We start from the raw sequence: 14,969 nt of genomic DNA, 5'->3' as shown, positions 1-14,969 counted from the left end.
ACTCTATAATTACATAGATAGTTTAACTTCTGGAAACATAAGAGAGCCCTCAGAAAGGTCATCATGGAAAGTCACATCGATGTCAAGTTCAGGCACAGAATTGAAAAAAGGGTATTTGCTTCCCATTGCTGCTTAACAAATGACCACAAATTTGGCCTCTTAAACACAAATTTATTATCTTTAAGTTCTGGAAGTCAAAAGTCCAAAATGAGTCTCATATGTCTCAAATTCAGTTGTGGCTAGGAATGCATTCCTTCTGTAGGTGTGTTTTAGCCAGCTTTTTCACTGCCGTAGCTCAGGGACCCAACCAGCACAATTGTAGAGGAGGAAAAGTTTATTTAACGGCTCCTGGTTTCAGAGGTCTCATTCCATAGATAGCAGGCTCCATTCCCCCAGGCTTAAGGTGAGGCAGAACGTCATGGTGGAAGAGTGTGGCAGAGGGAAGCAGCTCACATGGTGATCAGGAAGCAGAGAGAGATTCCACTGGCCAGATACACATATATACCCCAAAGTCACACCCCAATTCCCACTCCTTCAGTCACAACCTACCACCTCAGTTACCACTCAGTTAATCCCCGTGGGATTAAGGCTCTTTCAACCTGATCATTTCTCCCCTGAAGCTTCTTGCATTGTCTTGCACATGAGCTTCTGGGGGACACCACATCTAAACCATAACAAGGTGGGAGGAGAAAAATCCGTGTCCTTGCCTCTTCCAACTTTGAAACTGGAGCTGCTCCCATTCCTTGGCTCGTGACCCTGCATTAATCTGACTTCTGTTTCCATCGCCATATCACTCACTCTCCTATCTCCTTCTTTTCCTAATAAGCACCCTTACATTTACATTGGGTGTTCCCATATAGTTCAGAACGATCACTCCCTTTAAGATACTTACTATTATTTGGGTATATACCAAGGATTGGGATAACTGAGTCAAATGGGCGTTCCATTTCTAGTTTTGTTGTTGTTGTTGTTGTTGTTTGTTTGTTTTGTTTTGTTTTTTGTGGTGCTGGGGATTGAATCCAGGGCCTTGTGCTTGCATTGCAAGCACTCTACCAACTAAGCTACATCCCCAGCCCCCATTTCTAGTTTTTTGAGGAACCTCCATATGGCTTTCCAGAGTGGTTGTACCAATTTGTTTAGTTTCTTTGCCCATTTATTTATTGATTGGGTTATTTGGGGTTGGGTTTTTTTATTTGTTTGTTTTTGTTTTTTGCATTTTTGTTTCATTTTTTTTGTTGTTGTTGTTTGTTTTCTGTTTTTTTGCTTTTTTTTTTTTTTAAGTTCTTTGTATATCCTAGATACAAATGCCCTATTACACAATGGGCACTACTCAGCAATAAAGAAGAATGACATTATGACATTTGCTGATAAATGGCTGGATCTGGAGATTATCATGCTAAGTGAAATAAGCCAATCCCCCCAAAACAGAGGTTGGATGTGTTCTCTGATATGTGGGTGCTAACCCAAAATAAAGGGGGGGGGTGATAAAAAATGATACTTAATCTTATCTGCAAAGTCCCCAGCCTGAAAGAGGACACATTTACAGGAGATTAGGACCTGCACATCATTGAGGGATCATTATTCTGCTTACAAGAATTTTGATATTGTGAGTGGTGTTGTTTCCATGAAAAATGAAATAAAATATAAATCAGTAAACCATGGCAACACTGTTCAGGAAAAATGGAGAGTAGGATTTTTAACTATCACAAATAGTAATGGGACATGGTTTTAGATTTCATAACATTAAAAGTACTCAAAGTTAAAGTAATCTTCCAAGAGGTAAAGTGTAAAAGCTGAAATGTTTTCTTCATAAAATTATAAGCTACAAAAAAGGAAGCACATTAGACCATATTATAAAAACTTCATACTGAAAAGTTTTAATTGCCCCTAAATGAGTAATTTCCTTGGGAATAAAATGTATTAAAACTGGCATGAGAAATAGAAAATCTAAAAATTTGTATACAAACATAAGAAATTTAATCAATAATCATAAATGTTGGTCTTCTTTCACTGCCTCCTCTCACACTCTGATACATTTCATGAAGACACCACCATCTTCCACCAGTGTATTTTACTAAACAAAAAATTCAAGGAAGAAATAAACTTTTAAACTCCCCTAGACACCCTACAAAAAGGAAGCAATGTCCAATTTGTTTTAAGGGTCCAATATACATTTGACACCTAAACCTTACATGGGTGCATCAAGAAAGGAATGTCAGAGAGAAACACTCATGCAAAACACAGAGAAGCAAAATTCCTAAACAAAATATAAACAAAAATAATCCTACAAGACATTCAAACATCAACACAACAAAACCAAGTAGGTTTATTTGTTTTCTACCACCAATGTAAATTGACTGAAATTTATTTCATGTAATTCACCACCTGAACAAAAGAAAATAAGCAGTTCCTGTGGTTAACATACTAGGGACGACTTTTGAATACACCTTGCATGATTCAAAATAAAAGGCTTACAAGACTAGGATTAGGAGGGAGTCTTCCTATTCTGATACAAATATCTATGAAAATAGAGTGGCATGAGCAAAACCAGCAGAAAGGACTTCCAAAAATTTTCTCCTCCATGAAAACATTGAGAAAACTGGCAAAAAATGAGCTAAAGCAATTTTTTTTTTTTCAATACTCTGGAATTAACCAAAGGCTTGAAATACTCTGGGGAGCATTTTTTTTTTTTTTTTTCAAGAAAAATGCGCCTTGGAAAGAACGGTGACCTTTGTGACATTTTAACTTGCCCTATTTTCATTCCCATCTCCCCTAGCGTAACAGCTCCCTCGAAAACCAACAGCCTATAGTCATGGTAGGAACTTGAAGCCTAACAGCCACTGGAGGGGCAAAGCAGGGCTAGTCCATTCCTAGAGAAGCATCATCGTTTGATGTGTCTGGTGGTTCTCCAGCATCTCCTCTTGCAAGGCTATCTTTATTTGAGCTAATTTAGAACTCACTAAGTATGAAAAGTCTGGGATGTGTTTCCTGTCAACAAATAGAAGCTATGATTTAACAGCGCATTTACTCAAGGGTTGTGGATAGAGTTTGGGAAAACAATAAGATAACCAAACCCTTAAAAGTAAAAACTGAAGATTGAGGAGATCACAGGGGCTTTGATAAGTTCTGACGTTCTCCTGGGAATCCAGGATGCTGTGAACAGGGAGCAGGCTAATGCACCCTCAAGTTAGACCTGAGAAAACTCTAGGCTCTCACCTCTGGATGACGTTGAAGCTCTGGAGAGCAAGTGGGATGTAAAAGCTCAGGCAGAGTTGTCAGCTGTCTGGCTGAGTGTGGGAGGCATACCCCAACAGGTGCACGAGGCTCCTCAGCAAGGACTAAGCATGTGTTCATTTGAGAAGTTTAAGGATATCTCTGTCTAATTAGTTCCTGGCCAAGAAGAAATTTCAGTGACCACAAATGGTAAAGATTATAAACTTAACAGAATTTGTTAAGAAAAATCAACATTATTGCCTCATGTACACATATGACTACATGGCCAATGTGATCCTGCAATACGGATAATCAGAAAATGAGAGATTACACTCCATTTATGTACAATCTATCCAAATGTATAAATGCATTCTTATGGACATGCACAACTAATTAGAACAAATTAAATTTAAACATTTTTTTAAAAAGAAAGAAAAATCACAAATAAACAGTAATAACAAACCAACACTAGGGAAGAATCTGATTTTCACAGGTTCTGTGTAATATTATTTCATATGTATCATCGGCTAAAAATAACTTGAAAAAATATAAGAAAATATATGTCCCACACACATGGAAACATTAGAGTTTCAATTACACACAAAGTGCATGCATCAGAATCCTGCCATGGTATGGGCAGAGTAGTGCTCACCTGTAATCCCAGTGACTCTGGAGGCTGAGGAAAGAGGATCACAAGTTCAAGGCCAGCCTCAACAAAGTGAGGCCCGAAGTAACTTAGTGAGACCCTGTCTCAAAATAAAAAGTAAAATGGGCCAGGGATGTGGTTCATTGGTAAATACCCTAGGCTCAATCCTCAGTACAACAACAACAACAAAAATCTACTATGGCACTTTCTACCTCAGGAAAAAAATAAACTATATAAAAATCAATTAAAACTAAATTTTAGAAGCAAGTATAGAAGATAAAACAATAAAGCTTTTAGAAGAGAATAGCTTCATGATATTGAGCTACTAAAAGGATTGTTAAGCAAAACATTTCATGTGCCAAATTAAGGAGGGAAAACTGATTTACTGTATCATTAAACTATTAAATATTAAAAGTAGCACTTCTAATTACCCAAAGACAACACTAAGAGAGTGAAATGCAGAATGGAATGAAATATGTTAAACACAAGGAATCAACAGATACAGGCCAGAAGATATTTATCCATCACCCATATAAAATATCTACACATATCTTTCTCTATATATACTAAAATATATACATATTCAAAACACATGTCCAGAATCCATGAAATTAATAAGAAACTGACAACCAGGAAGAAACATGGCAAAAAGAAACACCTCTTCCTGGAAACAGGAAAAAGAAGCAACAAATGTTTACTATACATTAGTCATCAAAGAAATGTAAATTTAAAACATGAGTACATTCCAGTAAAATTCAGAAGGCTCATGTCATCAGAGTCGGCAGGAGACACTGCTGACAGTACCATATTGAAATATTGTTTTCTTATACTAATGCTATCTACTATCTAAATATTGTGTACTAATGTTAACTACACACTTTTCCTGTGACAAGACAATCTCATGCCTACATACATTCCCACAGGAAAAAAAATTGTTCAAGAAATCATGGCAGAGAAGTTTTCCCACTTGTTAAAATGTATGAATTTTCAGATTAAAAATATCTGGAGACCAATCCCATGGAACCTGTAACTCTCCTCATGTAAAGGCAAGAACGTGCAAGTTGGGGTATCTCATCTGAGCTCACTGAGAAGGCCAGAAAATAAAGATGAACCTTCATGTATTGCTTCTCTCTGAATGCCTATACTTGGAAATTGTCACCGTCTTCTTGTTAACGTGCTGATTTCCATATGAAATACAGTGTGCCCATCACTTTCTACCCAAATATCTCTGATGGAAATTCAATATACACATAAAGTAGATTGCCCTAGATTTAGATCCCCATTGTAGCCTTGAATCAGACTTGACTGGGTGATCAGTCTTGGACCCTACAGGATATCAGTACATGACAAAAAAGAAAGGATCAGAATCCTGAAATTCTCATAGCACTTCCCAATTAACATGCAGCTAAAGGAAGCAGATCCAGGTGGGAGAGCTGTTCTGACCCTTCCCAAGACAGTGGGAAAGATCACCTGACCAGATGATATCACATAAGTAGAAATTATGCTGATGATGACTCCTGCCTTTTTCATTTCTGGAAAACATTCATAAATAGCCTTCTCAATTAAGAAAAAGATTAAAAATAATTTTCAAAACAACAAAACAACAGAGAGGAAAACTTCCTTAACAATTCACTAATGGCCAAAAACAACAAGAAAAAAATACAAGGAAAAGTCCTTATTGGTCCCAACATTGGGAGTCTACGGTATAAAAGCCTCAGTAAAACACTCTTTCTCATATCACAGAAACTCACCTGTGAACAAACAGGATCCCACCATCCACACCTGACACCATGAGTGACTGCTGCTGCTCCCCTTGCTGCCAGCCTACCTGCTGCAGGACCACCTGCTGCAGGACCACCTGCTGGAAACCAACCTGTGTCACCTGCTCCTGCACACCCTGCTGCCAGCCCAGCTGCTGTGGGTCCGGCTGTGGGTCCGGCTGCTGCCAGCCCTGCTGCCAAACCACCTGCTGTAGGACCTGCTTCCAACCAACCTGTGTGACCAGCTGCTGCCGCACACCCTGCTGCCAGCCCTGCTGTTGTGTGTCCAGCTGCTGCCAGCCTTGCTGCCAGCCCAGCTGCGGTGGATCTAGTGGCTGTGGGTCCAACTGCTGCGGTGGGTCTAGTGGCTGTGGGTCCAGCTGCTGCCAGCCCTGCTGCTGTGGCTCTAGTGGCTGTGGGTCCAACTGCTGCGGTGGGTCTAGTGGCTGTGGGTCCAGCTGCTGCCAGCCAGTTTGCTCTGGACCCGTTTACTGCACTAGGACCTGCTACCACCCCACCTGTGTCTGCCTGCCTGGTTGCCTAAGCCAGGGCTGTGAGTCCAGCTGCTGCCAGTCTTGCTGATGATGCTCAACTCCCCAAACACCAACATCTGCACAGAGTTATGTTGTTGCCTTTGATCTTAAGTCAAGATCTTCACTCTCTTCTCTCTTTGTAACTTAGAAAAGCAAATCCTCACGGCTCTCCCATAGGTTTCTCTGGCTGATCAATGGGCTACATGATCATGCTTTCTTTCTTATCCTACTCATGTTCTTGTGTCCAGATTTTTGTTTTCATAATCACTTTATCTTCCTAGTAGCAGGAATTATTACCTAAGTGGTTTTTAATAAACTTTGAACCATTTTCATCCCAGTTGTGCTTTGTTTTCTTGGACAGCATGCCTTATGTGACAGTTACAAACAGATCCCATACCATGGGCATTATCCATTCTGAGTCTCAAAACAGTCCCCCATAAATTAGTATCTCCCTTTTTCAGATGAGGGAAGATCAGAACTTCATTGTGTGATGCTGTGTGGTTAATAACAGAGCAAGATCCAATACTGGGCCTTTCCTTCCTGCCCAAATGTACTTACATTGACATCCCCAATTAAGTAGAAATGGCATCCAGGACTTAACTAGAGCAGGCTGTGCCCCTGACTTGATGCAACTGTGGATGGAGTAATCTCTCATATGTACAAATAGCATTTCTGCTTGCAATGTTCTTCCCAAATTAGTTTCCCACAACTTAGTGAGCCCAAGTACTTTCTGTGGCAGCTGGTGCTACACTAAATGGCTTTCATGAATGCAGGGATCCTTTGAGGTCCTAGCCTCTTACAGGCACTGGAGGGATTCATCTGCATCAGAAAGCTTTGAGAATCTCTTGTGTCTTCATGAAAGTCTCATCTAAAGGGATTTGTTCCTTGGTATCATGTAAACCAAATCCTTACATGGTCACCTCTATCCACCAGAGGGATATCCTACCAGCTCATGCTGGTAGGCCTCAGTACTGGATCAAACAGGACTGATAGTCACCCACACATGACCACAGGCTCTGAACAAAAGCCTATATAGCAGCAATAATTTGAATAGTCACATCCTGCAAACAAGCTATTTGTTTTCCTAGAGGACATAAACAAATGAATTGTGTCAGCTTCATTGTGTGAAAGATAGTGTAGCAGGGAGAAGGAACATGCTGCAGATAACTGTCCTGATGTCACCCATGACCTCAATAGAGAACAACCAATTCGATTATTTTGATTTACATAAAAGGGAAAAAGCCAGAACTGACTTAGAGGGTTACACATCAAGAATCATCAGCTCCCTTTGGGTTTCAGTGAGAGGGTGTGATTTGTAGAAAACATGGTTCATTTCTATTTCCTAACCTGTTTGATGGCATGACTGTGCTCACATTAGGATGTTCCACCAAGTTGGAAATTCGTAACTTTCCTCATTTTTAAATGAATGGCCAATCTAACAATGTCCTGATATTATGTTAGTCCTCAAAGATACATCAGGTACCATCTCATCTAATCTTATCTCCCTCATGAAAAAGAAAGAAAAGAACAGAATGAGAGAGGAGGAGAAAGAATGAGAGTCAGAGACAGAAGGGAAGACAGAGAGAGATCCCTGACCAAGATCAGTAACTCTTCTGGTACCAGGTTAGGACTAGAGTCACCTGTTCATGCTGGTTTGCCTGGGTCTGCAGGGCTTCTGCGGCAGAAAGTCCCACAGGCTCATGCTGGTAGGCCTCAGTACTGGATCAAACAGGACTGATAGTCACCCACACATCCATCCATACCTGGATCATCCCTATGTACTGCTTCTGTTTCTAACCTCAGGTCTGGGTCTGTTCTGCTGTGCAAAACTGCATGCCAAACATGCCAAACACCCTCTTCCAATGTTACTTGGACACACCTGGGGCATACAGGTGGAAGAAATGGTACAGAGACAGATGCCTCAAGGAGTCTTCAGTCAGGATCCTCTGAGTAAATGCATGTGCTGTTCATCCCTGTGAATACAGCAGTATCATGCTCCTCCCAGACACTTCCTAATCTGAACACAAAGTCATTCTAGAAGAACAACTGCTCGGTCCCTCCCAGAACAGTGGGAGCCACCACATGAACAAAATGATACTCAGAGCATCAAGGGTGCTAACAAGGTGACTGTCTTCATTTCACCTGGAAAGAGTTCCTGTGAGTTACACCCTGTTTAGAAAGCAGACTCAACATTTACTTTCTGAACACTTTTATCACTTAAAGAATAACTTCTTCCTTCACAAACACAAACTGAATATTGATAATAACAGAAACAGCAACAAGGAAAAGAGCTGCTGATGGTTCCAAAGGTTGGAGGCCAGGTAGATAAAAGAGTCTGATTAGAAGGAATCGTCATAGTCAGCAAAATGTGCCTGTGAACAGGATCCACCTTCCACACCTGACACCATGGCCCATTACCTGCTTCTCCCCTTGCTGCCACCCTACCTGGTGCAGGACCACCTGCTGTAGAGCAGCCTGTGTGATCAGCTGCTGCAGCACACCCTGCTGTCCACCCAGCTGCTGTGGGTCCAGCTCCTATTGCTGCAGCAGGCCCTCATGCCAGCCTAACTTCTGCATGTCCAGCTGCAGCCAGCCTTCTGACTGCTGATCAATGTCCACGAGGCACAGCACTGCTGTACCATTTTGTGGGCAATTTTACTTTCTAGACTATCCTAACAGCCAGCACGCTGTCACCGAAATTCTGTCGCCACTCTACTCATTGGAAATCCTGTGAGTCAGCTCAATGGAGTGCAGAGCATGTCATCCTGATTTTCTTCTTTCCTATGACCTGGCATCATGTACCATCTTCATTATTTCCTCTTTCTGGAGTTGTGGTCTTTGACTCTTCAAGATCTTCAGTCTCAGGCATGGCACCACACCACATGACCCAGCTAGATCATACCTCAGTATTTATCCTGAGGAATTAAAGTCATCATGCTACAGAAATATATGCATACCCATGCTTATAGCAGCACAATTTACCATAGCCAAACTATGGAACCAGCCTAGGTGTCCACCAACAGATGAATGGATTTTTTTAAAAATGGTGATATATATGCACAATGGAGTTTTATTCAGTCATAAAGAAGAGTAAAATGATGTCACTTGCAGGAAAATGGATGGAACTAGAGACCATTACATTATGTTAAGCAAAATAATCCAAACTCAGAAGATCAAGGGTCATGTTTTCTCTCACAGGTAGACGATAGAGAGGGAAAAGGAAAAAAGTGGGAACGGGGAGAGATCTCATAAAAAATCAAAGGGAGATCAGTAGAGGAAAGGGACCAGGGGATGGGAGTCAGGGAGGGAGGGGGGAAGTGATAGGGAATGATATTGGCCAAGTTATATTGTTATATTATGTGCATGTATGAATATGTAACAAAAACTCCCATCATTATGCACAACTCTACTGTACCAGTTAAAAATCATGGAAAAATGTTTTAAATAAAAAAGAATAAAGATTTTTAATCGCTTTCTTTAAGAACCTTACAAACAAAAACCTTAGAACTTTCTCATATTTTTTGCAACTGATCAGTAATCTCAATAATCATGTTTCATTTTCTAATGGACTCATATTTCTGGAATCCTGCTTTGTTCTATTTGTGATCACTTAAGAATTACTTCATGAGTCACAATGTTTTATCTATGTTTCTTCATGAATTCTGAACCTCAATTCATTTCACATTGTGCTTTGTTTCATTGTACTACAGTTCCTGATAGATTTAAATGTATATTACATACTATATTATTCATTCTGAGTATCATACCAGTCCCCACAAATGATTTTCTCTATTTTTCAGTTCATCATATATAGTCAGGTAGCCAATAGTGGACAGACTCAGATGCAGGGCTGGGTCCTCCTTGTCTGCCCAAAGATACTTACAATGACATCTCAAGTAGACTCGCTAACCTTTGGTTACCAGGCCAACATGCCATGGTTGCTACCATAGCTCCTTTGTGGCTACTCCCAGGCATAGGCACACCATGGGATTCTCCTGTGAATCTCCTAAATTCCAGGAACAATTTCCTGGAACAATGCTCTACTACTTCATTACAATTATCTTTCACCAAAAAGCAACTCCTGTCTTTGTCATTTTATCAACTGACATGAGGAGTCCAAAATGACAGGGCAACACTTGTGACTTTAGATTATATCCTCTGATAGAATATTCTGATATTCTGATAGAATATCCCTTACTTAGGCACAAAGTTGTCCACCCTCTAGAATCCAAAGCCATGGAGATGCAAGCACAAATTGCCAACTATGTTGTTGATAGTTAAAATTAGAACACTCACCTCTACTTCCACCCATCAGTCTCTGAACCCATGTATACTGCTATTGAAGATGTGATGTCTGGTACTACCTGTGCGTGGACCACATAAGAGCCTCTGGGCCAGGTGATATCACACATCCAAATGGTAACATAGGAAAACTGCAGGTTATCACCTCTAAGTTGGCTCCTTAGATTCCAAAGAACTCTGCCACTCTTTGTAAATGTGCCATTGCTTCTCATTAATACCTTGGTCTGGAGGTTGATGATTTATAAATTTGAAGTATGTAGCAGTCTGCCTTTATCCAAGCTTTTATCTTATATGGTTTCAGTTCCCTATTGTCTTCCATAGTGCAAAAATATTAAATGGAAAACCCCAACTCTTGAGAGAGGGAGAGACTACAGCTACATAACTTTTATTATTGTGATTGTTCTAATTGTTCTATTTTATTATTAGGTATTATTGCTAATTTCTCACTGTGCCGAATTATTAACTAAACATTATCATGGGCATGAATTTATAGTAAAAATCCATTCTATATAGGGCTCAGTACTACTCACAATTTTAGGCATCCACTGGGGATTCTGGAATATATGCCCTGAAGATAAGGGGGAACTACATTATTTTGTGTTAAACCAGGGATATTTAGTTAAACAAAAGATTATTGATAGAGAAGAAATGGATTATCTGATAAAAATAAAAATGATTGATTGGATTTGTTTCTATGGTATCTCTTAAAAATACAAGATTTTTGGTCTCTTAAAAATAACATCTCCCTGCAGACTGGCTGACCAAATAAAGGGAGGAAAAGAGAAAAACAAATGAAACCACTTTCAGATTACCCTATTGATGGACATACTCCATTACATGGAGTAGAAAATGGAAAGAAAGATTCATAACGGAGGATAATGCAATGTGAAGAAATATTCATAAGGAAGCATAAACACATTCTATCTCTTAGGGAGAATACAGTGAGCAGAACAGGAATCAAATGGTCTTTATATGAATATAATTCCCATAACCAGGATCTGTTTTCTTCTCTTCCATAATAAAGAAGATTAAAATTAGAGATAAACAGATGCACTGTCTTCAAGGAAGTTTAGGACAAAAAAGAGAGAGGGATGTGTAAACCAGAATCATCTTACAAAATTGGCATAAACACAAATAATAAGGAATCATAACAAATAACCAGATTTTCCATGGAAATGTCATACTAGTAAAACAGAATTCTGCAGTTTTTAAATATTCAGAGAAAGCACTTGGAACTTAATAATGAATATGGAGTAGGCAAGGTCAGGGGCCTAGGACTTAAAAAAGTGACTCCCTTGGAATTCATTTGAACAAAAGGGAAACATTGTACAGAGTAAGCATGCAGGACACAAGGTGGGAAACCAGATGCTGGAGAATAGAGAAGTAAAATGAATGTGATTTCACAGCAAGAGAGAGCAGCAGACAAGGTGTCTAATTTGGAGAGGAATGTCTCAACAATGCCATTTGGACTCCAGTGTCACAGTTGAACCGATAGAAGAACATCTAGCAGGTCCAGGGGGACAGGTGCTACCATTACATCTCTATTTAATGGAGATGCCCAAAAATTGAAGTGGATTTTTCTGCAGGTAGGATGTCACATCACAAAACAAACACGTGGCAGGTGCTGAGAAATTGTAGGATGGGTTCTCAGACTGCGAGTGAATTCTAACAGAGGTCTCTAAGACTACCTTGCTTACTAATCTCTATGAGATCCCCAAACATCTCTATTTGTTCAACCAATTCAACTGATTGATTGATTGATCAATTCATAATATTGCTGTCATTTTCTGAAGTCCATAAGCTTTCAAAGGAATGCCATTTTTTAAAATAAAATATAGGGTGGGATTAAATTGGTATCCAATCACCTCAGAGATAAAAGAAAACTATCTTCCAAAAGTTTCCATGTTGATTTTTATTACTTCCAAAAATCTACCAGGGTCTGTAATTGATTCCTGCAAATTTAGAAATCTGATCTTATTTATACAGGAAAGGATAAGACCCCCAATTTGGGAGCATAATAAATTTATGCATTTCCCCAAAATAAACATACAGATTTATTAATCACAATTATGAGCTTAACAACTGAAAATTTCATACCTACAGGAGAAGTCAAATAACTACCTGAACATCATTTTCTGAGCAAAGAATCAGAAGAAGTTAGAAAGATGGAAGGTTTAGTGGAATCCCTTATATTTATATCACAATGCATGGCTTGGCTAAGGAACTGGGAGATTCAGGGGGCAATGTTCCTCTCTCCTGCATTGTGATTGACTGGGCACCACCAATGTTTACATTAGTGCCTCCCCTGCATCTAAACTTCCATAACTGACCATTCCATATACCTTAGTTCATTTACTAGTTTATTAACAAGTTTATCATTTATTCTCACTTCAACCAGGCTGGTGACTTATAAAGGAAAGATGTGTATCTGGCTCATGATTCTGGTGCCTGGAAAGTTCAGATAGTGTCAGCACAAGCTCCTGACTAGGGTTCCCTGGCTGTGTCACAACATGGTCAAGAAGTTGAAGGGAAAGCAGGTTCATAGATCACGTGGTGAGAGGAGAAGAAGAAGGAGACCAAACTGAGACCACCGAATTTGTTTTATAACAACCTATTCGCTTGGGAACTCATACAGTCCCACAAAATCTGACTCTCTCTCTCTGGAGCCATAGAATCCATTTGTGAGGGTGGAGCCCCAATCACCTAACCACCTTCTACTGGGCCCCATGCCTTCAAAGTGCTTAAAGGCACCTCACCACCAACACACTAGTCTCCCAGAGAATTTGGGAGACAAATTACACCCAAAGCATAGGAATACACCATTGCATAATTTTGCCCTGTGAGGACTGGTTGGATATTCTAGACTCTGTGTTGTTCCCCATACCCATGATCTGAACATGTTAGTATAAGCTCATGGACCACAAATGACAGACACAGGAGACAGGAAGCAAACCTCGGATCAGCAAGCTTTCCTTTACTCTGCAGTGAAGTCAATCCATCAGGGATGTTGGGGCCCATTTTCAGGGTGTGGAGATGGCCCCCAGGTCACCAGAGTCTGAGTTTTATAGTTTCATTGGAGAATGTGGATGTGCAGTTTAGACAGTCAGGGACTAGTTGTGCAGGTTAAAATTTTAACTCCGGAAGGCAGTTGTAAAAAGTCTGAAACTCATTGTCACAACTCCGTGTTCACTACTTATCTTCCTTCCTCTGGGACCCATGGTCCTAAAGCTTCACTATTTTATTTTCTCCTTTGAGGACTCACCTGTAGTGGGGAAGGGTAAAAGTCCAGGGCCCAGCATTTCAGTATTTGCCTCCTTCCTTCAAGATCCACTGGGGTTGGTAAGGGATAAGTATTTGCTTTTGGTGGAGATGCTGGGAATGAACCCAGGAAGGGATGAAAGTTTGCTTTTTCCCTTCAGGGCCCATTGTTTTTGGGAAAGGGTGTGCTGGGAGAGGTTAAATGTTTGGCTAATTTCTCTTCCTCCTCCCGAACCACACTGTCCCTGTTTTTCTTGGGGAGCAGTCTTGTAGGAATTATTATTTTCCATAACCCTTCAATTAAAACTCACAAATAATATTATCTCCTCTAATCTAATTCCTTCACTAAATAGAGAAGAAAGAAAGAACACAAGAAATGTACTGCCAGTTTCCTGAAATAACTGATTCTGCTGGTAAATGAGGTTAGGATTCCAGTCCCCAATGAACTTGGTATTCCTAGAACTGCCCCACTTATATTAATTTATATATATGTAAAATTTGTATATATATACTTGTACATATATATATAGGACCTCATTCTAGGAAACCCATTAGCTCAGCCATGAACAAAGACAATGGGTCTCGAAGGATGTAAATTGATGGACATTTTCTAAGTCCCATTGGAATCCTTCTGCTTCTACACACCTGATCTAGATATGCCGGGAACACATTTTAGCAAACAACCTCTTTCTGAAGGACTTTGGTAGACCTGGGATGCACAGGAGGAGAAGTGGTGCAGAGATAGGTGCCCGAACCAATGTTGAGTCAGGTTTTCCTGGGTAAACACACATGGAACTATGCATTGAGTTCATCATACCATCATGACTAACATTCCCAGAGACACTTCCTAATCTGTGTAAAGGAGAAAGAACATAGCAGTAGAGAAACAACTACCCTGACCCTCAGAGGCCAGCAGTAATTGCCACATGACCAGATGATGATCAGAGCAAGAAAAATGCAGATGATGTGGTTCCTTCCTTTTCTCTGAACAGAGCTCCTCGGAGTTACTGCCAATTAAGAAACAGACTAATCACCCACTTTCAAAAGATTTTTGACAGGGAACAACTTCCTCCATGTTAATACCCATATTGAATATAGAAAATAACAGGAAAAATAATGTAAACAAGAACCAGGAAAAGTCCTACCGATTGGCCCAAACTTTGGGAGACCCATGTATAAAAGGCCCAGATGGGAAGAAGTCACCATATTCTAACAAACTGACCTGTGAACAGGATCCCACCATCCACACCTGACACC

The 14,969-nt window shown here is 40.1% G+C and overlaps 1 protein-coding gene across 1 annotated transcript; it reads left to right on the top strand.

The window, feature by feature from the left end:
- Window positions 1-5,649: 5,649 nt before the first annotated feature.
- On the top strand, window positions 5,650-6,201 carry LOC306657142 (uncharacterized protein; the record flags this gene model as incomplete). The annotated part of the gene is made up of 1 exon (XM_079132889.1): window positions 5,650-6,201. One exon carries the CDS (start codon window positions 5,650-5,652, stop codon window positions 6,199-6,201), a length of 552 nt encoding a protein of 183 aa, XP_078989015.1.
- Window positions 6,202-14,969: the final 8,768 nt, after the last annotated feature.

The sequence above is a fragment of the Sciurus vulgaris genome, assembly GCF_902686455.1.
Source record: "Sciurus vulgaris genome assembly, chromosome: 3".
Lineage (NCBI taxonomy): Eukaryota > Metazoa > Chordata > Mammalia > Rodentia > Sciuridae > Sciurus > Sciurus vulgaris.
The sequence above is the reverse complement of the archived record's forward strand: the minus strand, read 5'-3'. Positions and strand labels throughout refer to the sequence as shown.